General features: G+C 49.0%; 1 protein-coding gene across 2 annotated transcripts in view; it reads right to left on the bottom strand.

The window, feature by feature from the left end:
• LOC148518779 (cytochrome P450 2C5-like) overlaps positions 1 to 24,600 on the bottom strand; it is a 121,092-nt gene that overhangs the window by 38,026 nt on the left and 58,466 nt on the right. Inside the window, exons 4-5 of one of the 2 annotated variants that reach the window (XM_088477129.1) lie at positions 10,570 to 10,725; positions 5,101 to 5,277 (exon numbers count right to left, since the gene is read on the bottom strand). In XM_088477129.1, the coding sequence (XP_088333255.1) occupies positions 5,101 to 5,277; positions 10,570 to 10,725 (333 nt within the window). Of the gene's footprint in view, positions 1 to 5,100; positions 5,278 to 10,569; positions 10,731 to 24,600 lie in introns of both variants that reach the window. The other variant, XM_088477130.1, reaches the window with a different exon arrangement.

The following is a 24,600-nucleotide window of genomic DNA, read 5'->3' as shown; positions in this document are numbered from 1 at the left end:
TCTCGAGGTTTTGCCTCGAGCGGCCATTTAAAAAAAAATGCCTTTGCCTTTAATGGGCAAAGTGCTGATTGGCTGACAGAGCCGTCTGTCACGGCTCTCAGCCAATCAGCATTATGGTGCTCATTTGCATGTAGCACGGACTCGTGAGATCCGTGCTACATGCATCTGTGTGATTGACAGTGACACAGAGCACAGATGGGTCAGTGAGACCCGTCTGTGCTGCTGTGTATTTCAATGACACAGATGCACGCACGGACCAGGAGATCCGTGCTACTTGCATCTGTGTCATTGACACAGAGCACTAACGGGTCCGTGAGACCCGTCTGTGCTGCTGTGGTAAATAAAAAAAAAAAAAACCTGTGTAAAAAGAGAAAAAAATGGCGTCCTCCCCCCCAAAAAAAGAGCAACCAGCCCCGGGCATTAGTGACCCAGTGCTGGGTGTGCTTAAATACAGGGGACAAACGACATAGGGGTCCCCTGTACTTAAACACAACCAGCACCGGGCTAGTCAGAACCAGAGCTGGTTGCCAAAATACGGGGGACAAACGACGTAGGGGTCCCCCGTATTCTGCGCAACCAGCTCTGGGCTCTGATCCGGTCCTGGTTCTGGAAATACAGGGGAAAAAAATGAGTAGGGTTCCCCTGTATGTTCCAGAACCAGCACTGGACTTTTTCTAGCGGGGGGCTGATGCCACAGCCAGGGGAGCCCTTTCACCGGGCCCCCCAGCCGCAGCATCAGCCCTGACCGCTAGTCAGCCCAGGCCGGGGATCCCTGGAGAGCTGGGGACCCCCCCAATAAAGGGGTCACCCTCTCCAGGGCACCCCAGGCCCAGGCTGATAGCCCGGGGCTATCCCCGCCACCCCTGGTGGCGGTGGGTGGCGGGTTGATTGTGTGGTGTGGTGTAAATAAAGAATATCAAACATTGTCTTTACAAGTAGAACTGCAAGTCCCAGCAAGCCTGCCCCGCATGCTGGTACTTGGAGAACCACAAGTACCAGCATGCAGGGCATTAAGGGCCCACTAGTACCTGTAGTTCACCTGTAAAAAAATGTTTAAAAAAAACACAGGACACACACACCGTGACAGTATAAGTTTATTAAACATACATACACACACACACACACACACACACATGTACACATACTCACCTATGTAACCCTGTAGCATCGGTCCACTTGTCCGGTAAAGTATCCATAGGGGACCTGTGAAAAAAAACATACTCACCATCTCCTATGCGAGGTTCTGTCCTCTTCGTTCCAAAGTAGGCATCCCCGGACTTGGCAAAAAAAAAAACGAAAACGCGATCCACGAACTTAGTACCGTTCTATAGAACGGTACTTCCCGAATGAGAGCTTAGCGGCGGGGTATCACCATGGAAACCCCGCTGCTAAGCGTTCATTGGCTGAGAGAGGCCATCTCCCGTCTCTCTCAGCCAATGAACGGCTCCCTCCATTGTAGTCAATGCTGGGAGCCGCAAGGTTATTAAAGTTTACCCTGCGGTTCCCACCATTGACTACAATGGAGGGAGCCGTTCATTGGCTGAGAGACGGGAGATGACCTCTCTCAGCCAATGAACGCTTAGCAGCGGGGTTTCCATGGTGATACCCCGCCGCTAAGCTCTCATTCGGGAAGTACCGTTCTATAGAACGGTACTAAGTTCGTGGATCGCGTTTTCGTTTTTTTTTTTTGCCAAGTCCGGGGATGCCTACTTTGGAACGAAGAGGACAGAACCTCGCATAGGAGATGGTGAGTATGTTTTTTTTCACAGGTCCCCTAGGGATACTTTACCGGACAAGTGGACCGATGCTACAGGTTACATAGGTGAGTATGTGTACATGTGTGTGTGTGTATGTATGTTTAATAAACTTATACTGTCACGGTGTGTGTGTCCTGTGTTTTTTTAAACATTTTTTTTACAGGTGAACTACAGGTACTAGTGGGCCCTTAATGCCCTGCATGCTGGTACTTGTGGTTCTCCAAGTACCAGCATGCGGGGCAGGCTAGCTGGGACTTGCAGTTCTACTTGTAAAGACAATGTTTGATATTCTTTATTTACACCACACCACACAATCAACCCGCCACCCACCGCCACCAGGGGTGGCGGGGATAGCCCCGGGCTATCAGCCTGGGCCTGGGGTGCCCTGGAGAGGGTGACCCCTTTATTGGGGGGGTCCCCAGCTCTCCAGGGATCCCCGGCCTGGGCTGACTAGCGGTCAGGGTTGATGCTGCGGCTGGGGGGCCCGGTGAAAGGGCTCCCCTGGCTGTGGCATCAGCCCCCCGCTAGAAAAAGTCCAGTGCTGGTTCTGGAACATACAGGGGAACCCTACTCATTTTTTGTCCCCTATATTTCCAGAACCAGGACCGGATCAGAGCCCAGAGCTGGTTGCGCAGAATACAGGGGACCCCTACGTCGTTTGTCCCCCGTATTTTGGCAACCAGCGCTGGTTCTGACTAGCCCGGTGCTGGTTGTGCTTAAGTACAGGGGACCCCTACGTCGTTTGTCCCCTGTATTTAAGCACACCCAGCACTGGGTTACTAATGCCCGGGGCTGGTTGCTCTTTTTTGGGGGGGTGCACGCCATTTTTTTCTTTTTTTACACAGGTTTTTTTTTTTTTTTTTTACCACAGCAGCACAGACGGGTCTCACGGACCTGTCATTGCTCTGTGCCAATCACACAGATGCATGTAGCACGGATCTCCCGGGTTCGTGCTACATGCAAATGGGCACCATAACGCTGATTGGCTTCCTGTCTGCCACTGCAGTGCCACTCCTAGATGGGCCACGTGTTTGTGCCGCCCCCTTGTGTCGCTTAGCATAGTCATCCAGCTTCCTCGGTACAACCTTTTGGCCTAAAAACAATATTGTGAGGTGTGAGGTGTTCAGAATAGAGTGGAAATGAGTGGAAATTAATGTTATTGGGGTTATTAATAGCGTAGGAACAAAAAAAGGCCCATTTATGTGATTTTAGCGGGTTTTTTTTATTTTTTAAGAAAAAATCCAGATCCAAAACACAAAACCCAGAACCCAAAACACGGAAGGGTGGTTTTGGCAAAACCAATCCAGATCCAAAACACGAAGAAAGATCCAGATCCAAAACCAAAACACAAAACACGAAAAGTGTCCGGTGCACACCCCTAGTTTGTATGTATGTATGTGAATATGCATATGAGCGTCTATGTGTATGTATGTGGATATACATACGAGCGTCTGTGTATGCATATATGTTTATGTGTGTGCGTTATGTTCATCAGTGTATGTGTGTGGTGGATTCGCATTTGTGCGCATCGGATAGCGTCGACGCAAAGTAGCGTCCAATTTACTCATCATCAGACTATAGACGACTAGATCGTCAGATAATAATTGCAAGCAATCATATCCAATTGGTTGACTTTGACAGCCCCCATCCGTGAACAGGGTCCACTGGACACCTGCTCTCCGCAGGGTCTCCTCGACCTTGTGTGGGCAGGGACGAATACAGGATTTTCGGGGGGGTGTTAGATACATTATATATACAGTATATATATATATGTATTTCTTGTATTTTAGTTATTTATTTATGCTCGTGTGTATTAAACACACACACACACACACACACACACACATATATATATATATATATATATATGTATATATATATAAATAATATATGTAGCAAACACATATATATATATATATATATATATAATACACACATGCACAGTATACACAAACAGAAACATACATACACACTAACACATATACACACACATATACAGTACACACACACAAACACATACATATACTGTATATACACACATAAACACATAAATTTACACTAACACAAATACACACACATAAACACGTATATACACACATATACAGTATACACACTAACACACACAGCAGTATACACACACGTTAAACATACATACACATATATACACAATAAAACAGTACATATATACACTTACTTTTAATGCAGCTGCTGGTCACATCCTTAGGCTCCGCCCCCTCATGCTGTAATGCCATGATTCATGGGTCATTTGTGGGCGGGGCTTGCTGTATTGGCTCCACCCCCTCCGGACATATTAGCAGGGGGAACAGGTCCATCAGGGTGGTATATAAACCCCTCTTGAGTGCTCTAAAGGTGGGGGCCCCCCTGTGTGTGGGGGCCCCGGGACGACCGCCCCTGTCATCCCCGCCTTAATCCGGCCCTGGTCACAGGCATGTCGCTGAACTGGCTGCTAACTCAAGGGGTGATTTAGCTTAGGAAGGAATTGCAGAGCTGCACACAGGCCTATACTGTAGTGTGTAGTGCACCAAGGCAGCTTTGCAATTCCATCCTTGCTAATATGCAAATGCAGCAGTAGGTGTATGACGCTCACTGCTGCAATTTCGATCCCAGTACTGCGTCCGAGGTCGTAGGATGGGATCACCATCACCAAGCCTGAGTAAGCTGAGGCTTACTCAGCTGGCTGGCTTGCGAGGCCAGGAAACTGCGTCCTTCAAGCCCCTTGCCTTGCCACTCCTGGAAATCGGGGGCGGACATGCCCCCATTTCAGGGAACGGCAGCCCTCCCTGCCCCCACACCGCCCCTTAAATGCCTCTGCCTGTCAATCAGGTAGAGGCATAGAAGTGGCTGTGTGTGATTACACAGGACCCGTTCTGCACATTCGCAGAATGGGTTCTGCGCACACGCAGATTTCAGGTAATCGGGAATCTGCATTCAGCATTGCATATAGGTACAATGCTGAATCAGCCCCTCGGATCCTTAATCGCTTACTCTGGAGGAATGTTTTGAAGGATGGGTCTGGTGCACGTATTTGGTCTACAGATGCTAAAGGTGGGCATCCTAGTCCTTGCAGGTGCAACTATGGCAAAAGAAGCTAAAGTAGTTGCTGGAGCATGTGACTCAGTATCAGCCCTGGGCAACACTACCATTTCTACACTGTAACTTGTACAAGTGTTTTCATATGTCCCCCAATGTGTATTCTGACTGCTCAATCCCACTCCTTATATTGTCTCTCACTATAGAGAATCTGTACACTATACACTATACAGAACCCTCACTCACTGCTCTCTGTCCATGAAATTTAACATAAGGACGTTTTGCTACTTGCCTGCTGCATCTTAATCAGAAAACAGTCAATAAAGTGCCGGGGAGAGTAGACATCCAGGGTCTTCATATACTCTTTCACCCTCTCTTGGACAAATGTGTTAAGATCTGTCAAACAGCGCAAACCTCGCAGATGAGGCCCAGGAACTTTGACCAGCAACCCATGGAAGTAGAAAAAAATCTACAAAATCAAGCCAATATAGGAGATTAGGGCTCCATTATGAAAGTGTTTTTCACCATGTTTATCAACAGTCTCACTACAATATTTACCCTATTTGACCTGCCAGGACAGGCTTAGTGAAATACACCTGTCCTAAGTAACTAAGAATTACAGTCCCATGCGATGGCTTCCATAAGTCATTTCTTAAATGTGAAACACGTCAACATACTGCATCTTTCTATACAAGTGCACCCACCTGTGCATCCGCAGAATGTAAATAAAAATAAAAGTAACTATAATAAAAAAAATATATATTTTTAAATGAATATTAAAAAAAAATGAAAATGAATATAAAAGATATATTAAATAAAAGAAGATAATTATTGCACAATAGGCTGATCTGTGTGTAGATCTGTACGGTGATCTGAGAATAATGCTCTTAAATTGCAAAATTGCTCAGCTCCCATTGCAATCTATGGGGTTGTACATAAATGCAAAGCAAAACAAAAAGGTGCTGTATTTATGGTGGTAAATATGAGAAAGAATAATTGTTGACTTCTCCAGCTATGAAGCTAGAGAAAACCAGTTCATAAATAGACCCATAGATCTATGAAAAGGGCATGATTGTGAGTTGGGAGCAAAACAAAAAAAAACAAGTAACTTTGTACTTGGACAAATCTTGTTGCACCGCAAGGGGCACAAATATATTTTTGTTTTTCCTGCAGGGTAAATTCTGGCTGCTTTTGCATGTAGCCCACAACTGCTGGACAGCTTTATTTTTACACTGAAAATTTAAATTTGAGTTTGGACTCGCCACTCTCACCCCACCTGCAATGCAACATGGATTTGCCAAGGTGTAAAGTTACAGTACTTGCTGTTTTTGCTTTGCTTCCAAGTCAGAATCAGACCGAAAATTTTAAAATAGATATCTGGGCAGTAACTAGCCATCCAAGAGGCAGGGTGACAACTGAGCTATCCGATTCTAGCTAAACAGGTCCAGCAAGATCAACATGGTGATCACAAATGCCTACACTACTCTTGGAGGTGCCATGGAGGTCCAAAGTGTGGCTCCAGAACATTGGCCTCACTGACTCTTTCATTGCTATATACATATGAGTCACTATATACAGTACATTTGCCTATTATCATTTCTTTGGCAGCTACACTTGTTGTACATAAAAAAATAAACATTTATTTTACACATTGTTCATTTGCATAAATAAAATGTTATAATAATTGACATTAAATGTCACATTTGAGAAAATATCCTGTAAAACAATTCTCTTCTGTATAAAACATCTGGACAAAATCAATATTAAATAATTTAGTGGTCAAATAATATTACTATAATATTTAGCTACATGCTTTTAGGTTTTTCATGTACGGGAGGCAGCTCTCTATGTGACTGGCCTTGCTTTCTATAATCATTTCTTCAACAATTATGATCCCATCAGCACATATTGAGCTACCTGTGGTAGTATGCTGCTAGCACCATCGGCCACCGCAAAGTAACCTGGGCAGCTGAATCATACATGCCTACCCTCCCGGTTTTCGCGGGAGGCTCCCGATTTTTCGGGTAACCCCCCGCACCCCCGGAAGGGTAGGCATTTCTCCCACATTCTGCCCACTTCCTAGTGAAGTGGGCAGAATTAGGAGAATACCCGTGGCAATCGCGGGTCTCCGTGAAGGGGGCGGGGCTTAAGCTGTGATTCTGCATGAATCACAGCATTTGGCCCCGCCCCCTATGTAAATTTTGCCAAATTGCGGCAATTTTACTGCGAGGGGGCGGGGCTTAATGGCGCAAATCATCAAGCCCCGCCCCCGTCGGCCCCCTGCTGCTTCTCTTACCCGGGCTTCTCCCGGGAAGAGAATATTAAAGGTAGGCAACCCTGAGCTGAATGTGACCCCTCTCTAGCATGCTCCATATCACTGTAGCTGGTATGGAATATTTTTACCTGTGGGTCAACTCCATAGACTGGGCGACTGCTTCTTCAGCAAGTGAAAAAGCTGAAGTGGTCCTTCTCTGCAAATGTCTGGTCGTAGCAGACTTGGGTAGGGTGCTGTCCCAATTCCACATTGACTAATTTTTTATTATTTAAAGACACTTCTCTAGATATGAGTGTTCATTCTAGCACTCTGCACCTGTCACAACCCATGCAGTTCCTCTTTCCTGCCTAGGGTGTCACTCTCTGCTTTGGTCCTAAGATCGTGGTTCAGGCACCTTGATTTTTTTGTTTTAAGAAGACGCAAGATGCCTACTTGGACAAGAGGACCTGTCCATGTACTGTAGGTGAGTATGTGTGAGTGTGTATGTGTGTAATAAACTTATACTTTCACAGTGTGTGACACTTTACACTGTCAACCTGGCACCCACCTGCCAGGGGTGCCGGCGATAGCCCCGGGCTATCAGCAGAGGCCTGGGGTGCCCTGGAGAGGGAGACCCCTTTATTGGGGGGGTCGTACCTCCCCACAGATCCCAGTCTGGGCTAAATAGCGGTCAGGAATAATGCATTGGCCTGGGGACCCAGTAACGGGTTCCCTTGGCTGTGGCATTACACCCCTGCTAGAAAGAGTCTGGTGCTGGTTATGGTAAATGCCAGGGACCCCTTCTAATTTTTTCCCCTGTATTTCCAAAATCATGACCAGCTCACTGAGCCCAGTGCTGGTTGTGCTAAATACAGGGGAGCCCTACATCTTTTGTCCCCCCTGTATTTACACAACCAGGACTGGCTCTGAAAAGTCTGAGGCTATTTTTTTTTCTTTTGTAGCTTTTTACACACAGTTACATGCACAGGTCCCACTGATCTGTGCATGCATCTGTGTCAATCATACCTGCTCCTGCTAACATTAAATGCATGAAGCAGGTCTATTATTTTGGGTGTTTATAGTTTGATTTTAAGTTCAATTTGTTATTACTTTTTTTAAATCAAATCTTAGTAAATGTGGGATTTATATGTTGGTCTATTTAAATGTACCGATGTTTTTCCAATATTCAATTTTGAGTGGGATTCGGCTTTATGTTCGATTTGACATTCGGATTTGCCTTTAGTAAATAACCAAATGCAAATCGAATGAAAATCGAATGTTAATTCATACTAAAATCAAAACCGAACATTAGTAAATATACCCCTTAATGCTCTTAGAAATTAATTTATCCCATCGCTGCTAATTGATGTCGGAGAAATACACTCTAAAGGGGATAATTAAGTGCAGGTTTTTAGAAGTGGAGATGTTGCCCATAGCAACCAATCAGATTCTAGCTATTATCTTCTAGAAGGTGTTTGATAACTATTAAGTAGAATCTGATTGGTTGCTATGGGCAACAGCTACACTTCTAAAAATCCTGCACTTTAGTAAATATACACCTAAGAGATTAAAAAATCTCTATTTCCTGTCAATTTCGCACAACTAAAATGCCAGAGTGTTTTGATATCAGGTCTACAGAATTTATATTTTCCAACACTGACAATAAATTGCCAGGGACATGTCTTGCAATGCCTGACGTGGTTCATTACTGTAAATCGCAGTCTTGCACTTTTATAGCATATAGACCATTTAGGGTTATATCTTCTGATGGCTGGAGGGACAGCGAAAAACAGGTATACTCTATCAATTTAATGGATCCCCAAAGATCTGACCATTTCTGAAACTGCTACTAGCCCATTTAAAGACTGTGGAGGAATGTATCAAACCTGTTAAAGGGCTCTATTTATTAACATTATTTTTACTAAAATAAAGTGAAAAAGGTTTTTTTCACACCCATTTCACATTATTTTAGTATCACCTACAGTTACTACAGGGCAATTGGAGTAGAATTTGTAAAATTCTACTCCAACCCCCTAAGTATCACTTATTTTTAGTAAGCAGATCGCATTTCCCATAATTGTAATGGGAAATGTGATCCGACCAGAGCTACTAAAAATAAATTGTAAAAAAATACCGGGGAAAGCCCTGTGATAATAACGGCACCTGGAGGTGGTGTTATCCAGGGTCTCCCCTGGTTAACGGACTCCTGCCCTGCTCTAACAGGGAGAGCAGAGCCGGGAGACGGCCCCTGTAATCAGCTGTGTGGTCTAAACAGACCACACACTGATTCACTGTAAAAAAAAAAAAAAATTCACTTACCTGACTCCAGGGACCGGTGTTCGGGGCTCCGGGTGATGTCCTCCCTCCGGTCAGCTGGTCTCAAATGCTGCACTGTCATCAGGTGATCGGGTCCCAGTGCAGTATGTGATATCACCTGACTGGAGGACATGGAAGACATCACCGGAGCCCGGATCATGCAGGTAAGTGTACTTATGGGAGAGGGGGAGTCGCAGCGGAGTCCGCGATCTTGGAGCTTAGCGCCGGGGGGTAGCAGCGTCGGTCAGTCAGCGCATGTGCGGAAACTGGTCACGGTAATTTTTTGCAAAAATACCGTGACTAGTGCGCGGAGGGGATTCGCAGGGACAGAGCTTTCTCGCAAGCTCTGTCCCAGCAAGGGATTTGTAGTAAATTCCTGTGATATTGCCTGAATTCACAATGCGAATTCAGTCGGTAATATCACACTACAATCTGCATTAAAAATGCGGCTTTTAGTAAATAGAGTCCAATCAGTGGAAAACTTGACAAATAGAGAAGTTGCCCATAGCAAGCAATAAGTCAGCTACTAGCTAGTATTTATCATATACATTCTATAAAATGATATCTAAAAGCTCATTGGTTGCCACATACAACCTTTTCATTGTGCACATCCTCACTCTTTAGAAGGTTTAAAATTGGCACTTCTCCGTATAACATTGTTTCTTGTCTTAGGGTTCCACATGAGAAGGGTTTCTTTATCATAAGTCAAATGATGTAATATTAGGCATATGACCTGCCCTCAGTGATCTTGCATTTCCAGAAACCAAATTATATCTATATTTCTCATTTGTGAATAGACAAAATTAGAGATGTGTGTTGACCCCTATTTTTTGGATTTGAATCTGGATTCATCTTTGTATTTTGGTTTTGCAAAACCAACCTCAAGTGTTTTGGTTTGGGATCCAGATAAAAATCCATGAAAATCTATTAAAAGTTGATAAAAACAGCTAAAATGTCCAAGTCTAAAATAAGAGTTCGGTTTTTAAATCCGAGATTTCCGAACAAGCTACAAATTCGATACGGGACACAAAAGTGTTTCAGAAATCAGACCCACACATCTCTAGTAAAAATATTGTAAATTAATGAAAAATACCCTGAAAAGTGCTACCCTAGGTATATACCTAGTGTACTTATATAGTTACGGGATACATTAACTATTGGGTAGAGTTTTCTGATGATTTTGATACTCACCAAACCCCAGGAAGAGCTCATGAAGCGCAAGATCCCATTTATATTTCTTAGCAGAGTCAAGAACCGTTCATCCTTGTACGCAAAACGCTCCCCAAATACAACGGAGCAGATAATGTTGGATACAGCACAGCCAAAGAGAAACATGGGGTCAAACGGCTTTTCTATTAAGAGACACAACACAGTTTGTTTATATAAGTGACACCAGGTAAAGATGTGTTCTGCTTTGTGGCGTATGCAGCAAATCGCACAACGCGAGGCGCGAGGTTTGTGCCCTTTACCCGTTACATGCACTGCGTTCGCACCCACACTGCCATAAGAATGCATTGTGCGATTGCAGTGTGCGCCATAGCGTAGCGCAGTGTATGCTGCTGTGGGTTGTCGCATGGAGCGAGGCGTGCTCACATTTGTAGCATGATCGGCAAAGATGTAGCAGGACACATCTGTAATAGCAGGTTGACATAGTGACACAGACAGAAGGGAGCTGGAAGATAAGGAACCTGCCGAGGATCCTATGAGACATCCATACTGATGGAAGTTTTGAGGCATGAAGTCTGTCTTCTACAGGGTGACCCAGACACAAGGGGACTATTTGAAGCATGAAGTCCTCCTTCTACAGGATGACACAGATGGAAGAGAGCTATAGTATGAGATATGGAGCCTGTCACTCTCACTACAAGGTGACACAGACAGCAGGGAGCTAGGAGACATGGGACCTGCCCATCCTACTGTCGGGTAACAAAGACAGAAGGGAGCTATGAGACATGGGGCCTGCCCCTCCTACTACTAGGTAACACAGAGAGAAGGGAGCTATGAGACATGAGTCCTGTCCCTCCTACTGCCGGGTAACACAGTCAGAAGGGAGCTTTGATACATGGGACCTGTCCTTCCTACTGCCCAGTAACACAGAAAGAAGGGAGCTATGAGACATGGGACCTGTCCCTCCTACTGCCCAGTAACACAGAGAGAAGAGAGCTATGAACATGAGTCCTGTCCTTCCTACTGCCCAGTAACACAGACAGAAGGGAGCTATGAGACATGAGGCATGTCCCTCCTACTGGCAGGTGACACAGACAGAAGGGAGCTATGAGACATGAGGCCTGTCCCTCCTACTGCCGGCTAACACAGTCAGAAGGGAGCTATGAGACATGAGGCCTGTCCCTCCTACTGGCAGGTGACACAGACAGAAGGGAGCTATGAGACATGGGATCTGCCCCACCTACTGCCGGGTAACACAGACAGAAGGGAGCTATGAGACATGGGGCCTATCCCTCCTACTGCCGGGTAACACAGACAGAAGGGAGCTATGAGACATGGGACCTGCCCCTCCTACTGCCGGGTAACACAGTCAGAAGGGAGCTATGAGACATGAGTCCTGTCCCTCCTAATGCCAGGTAACACAGACAGGAGGGGGCTATGAGACATGGAGTCTGTCCCTCCTACTGCCCAGTAACACAGAGAGAAGGGAGTTATGATACATGGGACCTGTCCCTCCTACTGTCCAGTAACACAGAGAGAAGGGAGCTATGAGACATGGGGCCTGTTCCTCCTACTGCCGGGTAACACAGTCAGAAGGGAGCTATGAGACATGAGTCCTGTCCCTCCTAATGCCGGGTAACACAGACAGAAGGGGGCTATGAGACATGGAGCCTGTCCCTCCTACTGCCCAGTAACACAGAGAGAAGGGAGTTATGATACATGGGACCTGTCCCTCCTACTGCCCAGTAACACAGAGAGAAGGGAGCTATGAGACATGGGACCTGTCCCTCCTACTGCCCAGTAACACAGACAGAAGAGAGCTATGAATATGAGGCCTGTCCCTCCTACTGCCCAGTAACACAGACAGAAGGGAGCTATGAGACATGGGGGCCCATTTATTAAGGATCGAATTTTGCAATGTGATCAGGGCATGCAGTACCGCCCATGATCACATTGCAAAATGCGATCAAACCGGTCGAATGTATGATCCGGCACATGCAGAGAGACGGGCTCCGAAAAGAGCCTGTCCCTGCAATGTGGCCGGAGCGCATTCCGGGCTGCAGCGCAAGCGCATTCCCGAGGACTGCACATGAGCGGCGCCCATTGCCGGCGGAGGGATCTGGAAGATCCCTCCGCCGGCAGAAATGTGGTGAGTGCCCATAGGACACAGCGGCTAACGCTATCTTCAGATAGCGTTAGCTGGTGGGGTCAATATCGGGAATGCTTCGCATTCCCGATATTGATACATCTGGCAGCATCGCATCCCCCATAGAAACCTATGGGGAAGGCGGCTGCCGGCGGCAATGGAGGGATCGCAGCAGGTATCAGAGATGCCTGCTGCGGTCCCTCCTTCATACATTCAGGGGATACTTAGTATTTGAGGTAAACCCCCGAAAACATATTTTCAGGGAATTTACCTCAAATGCACTTTGATAAATGGGCCCCATGAAGCCTGTCCCTCCTACTGGCAGGTGACACAGACAGAAGGGAGCAATGAGAAATGAGGCCTGTCCCTCCTACTGCCAGGTAACACAGTCAGAAGGGAGCTATGAGACATGAGTCCTGTCCCTCCTACTGCCGGGTAACACAAACAGATGGGAGCTATAAGATACGGGGCCTGCCCCTCCTACTGCTGGGTAACACAGATAGATGGGAGCTATGAGACATGGGACCTGTCCCTTCTACTGCCCAGTAACACAGACAGAAGAGAGCTATCAAACATGGGGCCTGTCCCTCCTACTGCTGGGTAACACAGATAGTAGAGAGCTATGAACATGAGGCCTGTCCCTCCTACTGCCCAGTAACACAAACAGAAGGGAACTATGAGACATGGGACCTGTCCCTTATATTGCCCAGTAACACAGACAGAAGAGAGCTATGAGACATGGGGCCTGTCACTCCTACTGCTGGGTAACACAGACAGAAGGGAGCTATGAACATGAGGCCTGTGCCTTATATTGCGCAGTAACAGAGACAGAAAAGAGCTATGAGACAAGAGTCATGTCACTCCTACTGCCGGTTAACACAGTCAGAAGGGACTTATGATACATGGGACCTGTCTCTCCTACTGCCCAGTAATACAGAGAGAAGGGAGCTATGACACATGGGACCTGTTCTTCCTACTGCCCAGTAACACAGACAGAAGTGAGCTATGAACATGAGGCCTGTCCCTCCTACTGCCGGGTAACATAGACAGACTGGAGCTATGAGACATGGGGCCTGTCCCTTCTACTGCAAGGTGACACAGATAGAAGGGAGCTATGAGACAAGGGGCCTGTCCCTCCTACTGCCAGGTAACACAACAGAAGGAAGATTTGAAACACGGGGCCTGCCCCTCCTACTCCCAGGTAACTCAGATAGAAGGGAGCTATGAGACATGGGACCTGTCCCTTCTACTGCCCAGTAACACAGACAGAAGAGAGCTATCAGACATGGGGACTGTCCTTCCTACTGCTGGGTAACAAAGATAGAAGGGAGCTATGAACATGAGGCCTGTCCCTCCTACTGCCCAGTAACACAGTCAGAAGGGAGTTATGATATATGGGACCTGTCCCTCATACTGCCCAGGAACACAGAGAGAAGGGAGCTATGAGACATGGGACCAGTCCCTCATACTGCACAGGAACACAGTCAGAAGAGAGCTATGAGGCATGAGTCCTGTCCCTCCTGCTGCCCAGTAACACAGACAGAAGGGAGCTATGAGACATCAGGCCTGTCCCTCTCACTGGCAGGTGACACAGACTGCAGGGAGCTAGGAGAAGTGGGACCTGCCTCTCCTACTACCGGTTAACACAGACAGAAGGGAGCTATGAGACATGAGACCTGTCCCTTCCTCTGCCGAGTAACACAGACAGAAGAGAGCTATGAGATATGGGGCCTGTCACTCCTACTGCTGGGTAACACAGACAGAAGGGAGCTATGAACATGAGGTCTGTCCCTCCAACTGGCAGGTGACACAGACAGAAGGGAGCTATGAGACATCGGGCCTGCCCCTCCTACTGCCAATTAGCACAGATAGAAGAGAGCTATGAGACATGGGGCTTTTCCCTCCTACTGCTGGGTAACACAGAAAGAAGGGAGCGATGAACATGAGGCCTGTCCCTCCTACTGCCCAGAAACACAGACAGAAGGGAGCAATGGACAATAGTCCTATCCCTCCTACTGCTGGGTAACACAGTCAGAAGGAAGTTATGATACTTGGGACCTGTCCCTCCTTCTGCCCAGTAACACAGAGAGAAGGGAACTATGACATGGGACCTGTCCATCCTACTGCCCAGTAACACAGACAGAAGAGAGCTATGAGACATGAGGCCTGTCCCTCCTACTATCCAGTAACACAGGCAGAAGGGAGCTATGAGATATGAGTCCTGTCCCTCCTACTGTAACACAGTCAGAAGGGAGTTATGAGACATGGGACCTGTCCCTCCTACTGCCCAGTAACATAGACAGAAGAGAGCTATGAGACATGAGGCCTGTCCCTCCTGCTGCCAAGAAACACAGACAGAAGGGAGCTAAGAACATGAGGCCTGTCCCTCCTACTGCCGGGTAACACAGGCAGAAGGGAGCTATGAGACATGGGTGACACAGACAGAAGGAAGCTATGAGACACGGGGCATGTCCCTCCTACTGCCCGGTTACACAAAAGAAGGGAGCTATGAGACATGGGGCATGCCCCTCCTACTGCCAGGTAACACAGATAGAAGGGAGCTATGAGCATGGGACCTGTCCCTTCCACTGCCGAGTAACACAGACAGAAGAGAGCTATGAGATATGGGGCCTGTCACTCCTACTGCTGGGTAACACAGACAGAAGGGAGCTATGAACATGAGGTCTGTCCCTCCAACTGGCAGGTGACACAGACAGAAGGGAGCTATGAGACATCGGGCCTGCCCCTCCTACTGCCAATTAACACAGATAGAAGAGAGCTATGAGACATGGGGCTTTTCCCTCCTACTGCTGGGTAACACAGAAAGAAGGGAGCGATGAACATGAGGCCTGTCCCTCCTACTGCCTAGAAACACAGACAGAAGGGAGCAATGGACAATAGTCCTATCCCTCCTACTGCTGGGTAACACAGTCAGAAGGAAGTTATGATACTTGGGACCTGTCCCTCCTTCTGCCCAGTAACACAGAGAGAAGGGAGCTATGACATGGGACCTGTCCATCCTACTGCCCAGTAACACAGACAGAAGAGAGCTATGAGACATGAGGCCTGTCCCTCCTACTGTCCAGTAACACAGGCAGAAGGGAGCTATGAGATATGAGTCCTGTCCCTCCTACTGTAACACAGTCAGAAGGGAGTTATGAGACATGGGACCTGTCCTTCCTACTGCCCAGTAACACAGACAGAAGAGAGCTATGAGACATGAGGCCTGTCCCTCCTGCTGCCAAGAAACACAGACAGAAGGGAGCTAAGAACATGAGACCTGTCCCTCCTACTGCGGGGTAACACAGACAGAAGGGAGCTATGAGACTTCGGGCCTGCCCCTCCTACTGCCAATTAACACAGATAGAAGAGAGCTATGAGACATGGGGCTTGTCCCTCCTACTGCTGGGTAACACAGAAAGAAGGGAGCGATGAACATGAGGCCTGTCCCTCCTACTGCCCAGTAACACAGACAGAAGGGAGCTATGGACAATAGTCCTATCCCTCCTTCTGCTGGGTAACACAGTCAGAAGGGTGTTATGATACTTGGGACCTGTCCCTCCTTCTGCCCAGTAACACAGAGTGAAGGGAGCTATGACATGGGACCTGTCCATCCTTCTGGCCAGTAACACAGACAGAAGAGAGCTATGAGACATGAGGCCAGTCCCTACTACTGTCCACTAACACAGGCATAAGGGAGCTATGAGATATGAGGCCTGTCCCTCCTACTGGCAGGTGACACAGACAGCAGGGAGCAAGGAGACAAGAGATCTGCCCATCCTACTGCCGGGTAACACAGACAGAAGGGAGCTATGAGACATGGGGCCTGCCCCTCCTACTGCCAGGTAACACAGATAGAAGGGAGCTACGAGACATGGTACCTGTCCCTCCTACTGCCAGGTAACACAGACAGAAGGGAGCTCTGAACATGAGGCCTGTCCCTCCTACTGCCCAGTAACACAGACAGAAGGGAGCTATGAGACATGAGTCCTGTCCCTCCTACTGCCGGGTAACACAGTCAGAAGGGAGTTATGATACATGGGACCTGTCCCTCCTACTGCCCAGTAACACAGAGAGAAGGGAGCTATGAGACAAGGGACCAGTCCCTTCTACTGCCAAGTAACACAGACAGAAGAGAGCTATGAACATGAAGCCTGTCCCTCCTACTGCCCAGTAACACAGACAGAAGGGATCTATGAACCTGAGGCCTGTCCCTCCTACTGCCGGGAAAGACAGACAGAAGGGAGCTATGAGACATGAGTCCTGTCCCTTCTACTGCAGGGTGACAAAGACAGAAGGGAGCTATGAGATATGGGGCCTGTCCCTCCTACTGCAAGGTAACACAACCGAAGGGAACTATGAGACATTGGGCCTGCCCCTCCTACTGCCAATTAACACAGATAGAAGGGAACTATGAGACATGGGACCTGTCCCTTCTATTGCCCAGTAACACAGACAGAAGAGAGCTATCAGACAAGGGGCCTGCCCTCCCACTGCTGGGTAAAACAGATAGAAGGGAGCTATGAGATATGGGGCCTGTCCCTTCTAATGCAGGGTGACACAGGCAGAAGGGAGCTATGAGACATGGGACCTGTCTCTTCTACTGCCCAGTAACACAGACAGAAGACAGCTATGAGACATGGGGCCTGTCCCTCCTATGGCTGGGTAACACAGATAGAAGGGAGCTATGAACATGAGGCCTGTCCCTCCTACTGTCCAGTAACACAGACAGAAGGGATCTATGAGACATGAGTCCTGTACCTCCTACTGCTGGGTAACACAGATACATGGGACCTGTCCCTCCTACTGCCCAGTAACACAGAGAGAAGGGAGCTATGAGACATGGGACCTGTCCCTCATACTGCCCTGTAACACAGACAGAAGGGAGCTATGCGACTTGAGGCCTGTCCCTCCTAATGGCAGGTAACACAGACAGCAGGGAGCTGGGAGACAAGGGACCTACCCCTCTTACTGCCGGGTAACATAGACAGAAGAGTGCTATGAGACATGGGGCCTGTCCCTCATACTGCTGGGTAACACAGTCAGAAGGGAGCTATAATACATGGGAACTCTCCCTCTTACTGCCCCAGTAACACAGACAGAAGAGAACTATGAACATGAGGCCTGTCACTCCTATTTCGCAGTAACACAGACAGAAGGGAGCTATGAGACATGAGGCCTGTCCCTCCTACTGGCAGGTGACACAGACTGAAGGGAGCTATCAGACATGAGACCTGTCCCTCCTACTGCCAGCTCACAGTCAGAAGGGAGCTATGAGACATGAGGCCTGTCCCTCCTACTGGCAGGTGACACAGACAAAAGGGAGTTATGAGACATGGGATCTGCCCCTCTTACTGTCAGGAAACACAGATAGAAGGGAGCTATGAGACATGAGACCTGTCCCTTCTACTGCCCAGTACCACAGACAGAAGAGAGCTCTGAGAGATTGGGCCTGTCCCTCCTACTGCTGGGTAACACAGACAGAAGGGAGCAATGAACATGAGGCCTGTCCCTCCTACTGCCGGGTAACACAGTCAGAAGGGAGTTATGATACATGAGACCTGTCCCTGCTACTGCCCATTAACACAGAGAGACGGGAGCTATGAGACATGGGACCTGTCCCTCCTACCGTCAGGTGACACAGACAGCAGGGAGCTATGAGACATGGGACCTGTTCCTCATACTGCCCAGTAACACAGACAGAAGAGAGCTATGAGACATGAGGCCTGTCCCTCCTACTGCCCAGTAACACAGACAGAAGGGAGCTATGCGACTTGAGGCCTGTCCCTCCTACTGGCAGGTGACACAGACAGCAGGGAGCTAGGAGACAAGGGACCTACCCCTCCTACTGCTGGGAAACACAGACAGAAGGGAGCTATGAACATGAGGCCGGTCCCTCCTACTGCCCAGTAACACAGACAGAAGGGTGCTATGAGAAATGAGTCCTGTCCCTCATACTTCTGGGTACCACAGTCTGAAGGGAGCTATGATACATTGGACCTGTCCCTCCTACTGCCCAGTAACACAGCAAGAAGGGAGCTATGATACATGGGACCTGTCCCTCCTACTGCCCAGTAACACAGACAGAAGAGAGCTATGAACATGAGGCCTGTCAATCCTATTTCCCAGTATCACAGACAGAAGGTAGCTATGAGACATGAGGCCTGTCACTCCTACTGGCAGGTGACACAGATTGAAGGGAGCTATCAGACATGAGACCTGTCCCTCCTACTGCTGGCTCTCAGTCAGAAGGGAGCTATGACACATGAGGCCTGTCCCTCCTACTAGCAGGTGACATAGACAAAAGGAAGCTATGAGACATGGGATCTGCCCCTCTTACTGCAAGGTAACACAGATAGAAGGGAGCTATGAGACATGAGACCTGTCCCTTCTACTGCCCAGTTCCACAGACAGAAGAGAGCTCTGAGAGATGAGGCCTGTCCCTCCTACTGCTGGGTAACACAGACAGAAGGGAGCCATAAACATGAGGCCTGTCCCTCCTTCTGCCGGGTAACACAGTCAGAAGGGAGTTATGATAAATGGGACCTGTCCCTCCTACCGCCAGGTGACACAGACAGCAGGGAACTTGGAGACATGGGACCTGCCCCTCTTACTGCCGGGTAAAACAGACAGAAGGGAGCTATGAGACTTGGGGCCTGCCCCTCCTACTGCCAGGTAACACAGATAGAAGGGAGCTAAGAACATGAGGCCTGTCCCTCCTACTGCCCAGTAACACAGACTGAAGGGAGCTATGAGACATGAGTCCTGTCCCTCCTACTGCCGGGTAATACAGTCGTAAGGGAGTTATGATACATGGGACCTGTCCCTCCTACTGCCCAGTAACACAGAGAGAAGGGAGCTATGAGACATGGGACCTGTCCCTCCTATTGCCCAGTAACACAGACAGAAGAGAGCTATGAGACATGAGGCCTGTCCCTCCTACTGCCCAGTAACACAGACAGAAGGGAGCTATGAGACATGAGTCCTGTCCATCCTACTGCCGGGTAACACAGTCAGAAGGGAGTTATGATACCTGGGACCTGTCCTTCCTACAGCCCAGTAACACAGAGAGAAGGGAGCTATGATACCCTCCTACTGCCAGGTAAACTAGATAGAAGGAAGCTATGAGACATGAGACCTGTCCCTTCTACTGCCCAGTAACACAGACAGAAGAGAGCTATGAACATGGGGACTGTCCCTCCTACTGCCGGGTAACACAAACAGAAGGGAGCTATGAGGCATGAGTCATGTCCCTCCTACTGCCGGGTAACACAGTGGGAAGGGAGATATGATACATGGGACCTGTCCCTCCTACAGCCCAGTAACACAGAGAGAAGTGAGCTATGAGACATGGGACCTGTCCCTCCTACTGCCAAGTAACACAGATAGAAGAGAGCTATGAAAATGAGACCTGTCCCACCTACTGCCAAGTAACACAGAGAGAAGGGAACTGTGACGTGGGACCTGTTCCTCCTACTGCCCAGTAACACAGACAGAAGAGAGCTTTGAGACATGAGGCCTGTCCCTCCTACTGCCCAGTAACACAGACAGAAGGGAGCTATGAGACATGAGGCCTGTCCCTCCTATTGCCGGGTAACACAGACAGAAGGGAGCTATGAGACATGGGGCCTGTCCCTTCTAATGCAGGGTGACACAGGCAGAAGGGAGCTATGAGACATGGGGCCTGTCTGTCCTACTGCAAGGTAACACAACAAAAGGGAGCTTTGAGACACGGGGCCTGCCCCTCCTACTGCCAGGTAACACAGATAGAAGGGAGCTATGAGACATGGGACCTGTCTCTTCTACTGCCCAGCAACACAGACAGAAGACTGCTATGAGACATGGGGCCTGTCCCTCCTATGGCTGGGTAACACAGATAGAAGGGAGCTATGAACATGAGGCCTGTCCCTCCTACTGTCCAGTAACACAGACAGAATTGAGCTATGACACATGAGTCCTGTACCTCCTACTGCTGGGTAACACAGTCAGAAGGGAGTTATGATACATGGGACCTGTCCCTCCTACTGCTCTATAACACAGAGAGAAGGGAGCTATGAGACATGGGACCTGTCCCTCATACTGCCCAGTAACACAGACAGAAGAGAGCTATGAGTCATGAGGCCTGTCCCTCCTACTGCCCAGTAACACAGACAGAAGGGAGCTATGCGACTTGAGGCCTGTCCCTCCTACTGGCAGGTGACACAGACAGCAGGGAGCTAGGAGACAAGGGACCTACCCCTCCTACTGCCGGGTAACACAGACAGAAGAGTGCTATGACATTGGGCCTGTCCCTCCCACTGCTGGGAAAGACAGACAGAAGTGAGCTATGAACATGAGGCCTGTCCCTCCTACTGCCCTGTAACACAGACAGAAGGATGCTATGAGACATGAGTCCTGTCCCTCATACTGCTGGGTACCACAGTCAGAAGGGAGCTATGATACATGGGACCTGTCCCTCTTACTGCCTAGTAACACAGCGAGAAGGGAGCTGTGAGACATGAGACCTGTCCCTTCTACTGCCCAGTTCCACAGACAGAAGAGAGCTCTGAGAGATGAGGCCTGTCCCTCCTACTGCTGGGTAACACAGACAGAAGGGTGCCATAAACATGAGGCCTGTCCCTCCTTCTGCCGGGTAACACAGTCAGAAGGGAGTTATGATAAATGGGACCTGTCCCTCCTACCGCCAGGTGACACAGACAGCAGGGAACTTGGAGACATGGGACCTGCCCCTCTTACTGCCGGGTAAAACAGACAGAAGGGAGCAATGAGACTTGGGGCCTGCCCCTCCTACTGCCAGGTAACACAGATAGAAGGGAGCTAAGAACATGAGGCCTGTCCCTCCTACTGCCCAGTAACACAGACTGAAGGGAGCTATGAGACATGAGTCCTGTCCCTCCTACTGCCGGGTAATACAGTCATAAGGGAGTTATGATACATGGGACCTGTCCCTCCTACTGCCCAGTAACACAGAGAGAAGGGAGCTATGAGACATGGGACCTGTCCCTCCTATTGCCCAGTAACACAGACAGAAGAGAGCTATGAGACATGAGGCCTGTCCCTGCTACTGCCGGGTAACACAGACAGAAGGGAGCAATGAGACATGAGGCCTATCCCTCCTACTGGCAGGTGACAATGACAGCAGGGAGCTATGAGACATGGGACCTGTCCCTCCTACTGCCAGGTAACACAGAAAGAAGAGAGCCATGAGACATGGGGCCTTTCCCTCCTACTGCTGTGTAACACAGCAGAAGGGAGCAATGAACATGGGGCCTGTCCCTCCTACTGGCAGGTGACACAGACAGAAAGGGTGCTATGAGACAGGAGTCATGTCACTCCTTCTGCCGGGTAACACAGTCGGGACCTGTCCCTCCTACTGCCCAGTAACACAGACAGAAGAGAGATATGAACGTGAGGCCTATCCCTCCTACTGCACAGTAACACAGACAGAAGGGAGCTATGAGACATGATGCCTGTCCCTCCTACTGGCAGGTGACACAGCCAGAAGGGAGCTATGAGAGATGAGGCCTGTCCCTTCTACTGCCGGCTAACATAGTCAGAAGGGAGCTATGAGACATGAGGCCTGTCCCTCCTACTGGCAGGTGACACAGACAAAAGGGAGCTATGAGAAATGGGATCTGCCCCTCCTACTGCCCAGTAACACAGAGAGTGGTGAGCTATGAAACATGGGAACTTTCCCTCCTACTGCCCAGTAACACATACAGAAGAGAGCTATGAGACATGAGGCCTGTCCCTCCTGCTGCCCAGTAACACAGACAGAAGGAAGCTATGAACATGAGGCCTGTCCCTCCTACTGCCCAGTAACACAGACAGAAGGGAGCTATGAGACATGAGTCCTGTCCATCCTACTGCCGGGTAACACAGTCAGAAGGGAGTTATGATACCTGGGACCTGTCCTTCCTACAGCCCAGTAACACAGAGAGAAGGGAGCTATGATACCCTCCTACTGCCAGGTAAACTAGATAGAAGGAAGCTATGAGACATGAGACCTGTCCCTTCTACTGCCCAGTAACACAGACAGAAGAGAGCTATGAACATGGGGACTGTCCCTCCTACTGCCGGGTAACACAGACAGAAGAGAGCTATGAACATGAGACCTGTCCCACCTACTGCCAAGTAACACAGACAGAAGGGAGCTTTGAGACATGAGGCCTGTCCCTCCTACTGCCCAGTAACACAGACAGAAGGGAGCTATGAGACATGAGGCATGTCCCTCCTATTGCCGGGTAACACAGACAGAAGGGAGCTATGAGACATGGGGCCTGTCCCTTCTAATGCAGGGTGACACAGGCAGAAGGGAGCTATGAGACATGGGGCCTGTCTGTCCTACTGCAAGGTAACACAACAAAAGGGAGCTTTGAGACACGGGGCCTGCCCCTCCTACTGCCAGGTAACACAGATAGAAGGGAGCTATGAGACATGGGACCTGTCTCTTCTACTGCCCAGCAAACACAGACAGAAGACTGCTATGAGACATGGGGCCTGTCCCTCCTATGGCTGGGTAACACAGATAGAAGGGAGCTATGAACATGAGGCCTGTCCATCCTACTGTCCAGTAACACAGACAGAATTGAGCTATGAGACATGAGTACTGTACCTCCTACTGCTGGGTAACACAGTCAGAAGGGAGTTATGATACATGGGACCTGTCCCTCCTACTGCTCTGTAACACAGAGAGAAGGGAGCTATGAGACATGGGACCTGTCCCTCATACTGCCCAGTAACACAGACAGAAGAGAGCTATGAGTCATGAGGCCTGTCCCTCCTACTGCCCAGTAACACAGACAGAAGGGAGCTATGCGACTTGAGGCCTGTCCCTCCTACTGGCAGGTGACACAGACAGCAGGGAGCTAGGAGACAAGGGACCTACCCCTCCTACTGCCGGGTAACATAGACAGAAGAGTGCTATGACATTGGGCCTGTCCCTCCCACTGCTGGGAAAGACAGACAGAAGTGAGCTATGAACATGAGGCCTGTCCCTCCTACTGCCCAGTAACACAGACAGAAGGATGCTATGAGACATGAGTCCTGTCCCTCATACTGCTGGGTACCACAGTCAGAAGGGAGCTATGATACATGGGACCTGTCCCTCCTACTGCCTAGTAACACAGCGAGAAGGGAGCTGTGAGACATGGGACCTGTCCCTCCTATTGTCCAGTAACACAGACAGAAGAGAGCTATGAACATGAGGCCTGTCACTCCTATTTCCCAGTAACACAGACAGAAGGGAGCTATGACACATCAGGCCTGTCCCTCCTACTGGCAGGTGACACAGACTGAAGGGAGCTATCAGACATGAGACCTGTCCCTCCTACTGCCAAGTAACACAGAGAGAAGGGAGCTGTGAGACGTGGGACCTGTTCCTCCTTCTGCCCAGTAACACAGACAGAAGAGAGCTTTGAGACATGAGGCCTGTCCCTCCTACTGCCCAGAAAAACACAGACAGAAGGGAGCTATGAGACATGAGGCCTGTCCCTCCTATTGCCGGGTAACACAGACAGAAGGGAGCTATGAGACATGGGGCCTGTCCCTTCTAATGCAGGGTGACACAGGCAGAAGGGAGCTAAGAGACATGGGGCCTGTCTGTCCTACTGCAAGGTAACACAACAAAAGGGAGCTATGAGACACGGGGCCTGCCCCTCCTACTGCCAGATAACACAGATAGAAGGGAGCTATGAGACATGGGACCTGTCTCTTCTACTGCACAGCAACACAGACAGAAGACAGCTATGAGACATGGGGCCTGTCCCTCCTATGGCTGGGTAACACAGATAGAAGGGAGCTATGAACATGAGTCCTGTCCCTCCTACTGTCCAGTAACACAGACAGAAGGGAGCTATGAGACATGAGTCCTGTACCTCCTACTGCTGGGTAACACAGTCAGAAAGGAG

The sequence above is a fragment of the Taudactylus pleione genome, unplaced genomic scaffold, assembly GCF_031769625.1.
Source record: "Taudactylus pleione unplaced genomic scaffold, aTauple2 ptg000199l, whole genome shotgun sequence".
Taxonomy (NCBI): Eukaryota; Metazoa; Chordata; class Amphibia; order Anura; family Myobatrachidae; genus Taudactylus; species Taudactylus pleione.
Note: the sequence above shows the minus strand (reverse complement) of the source record. Positions and strands in the feature narration are given on the sequence as shown.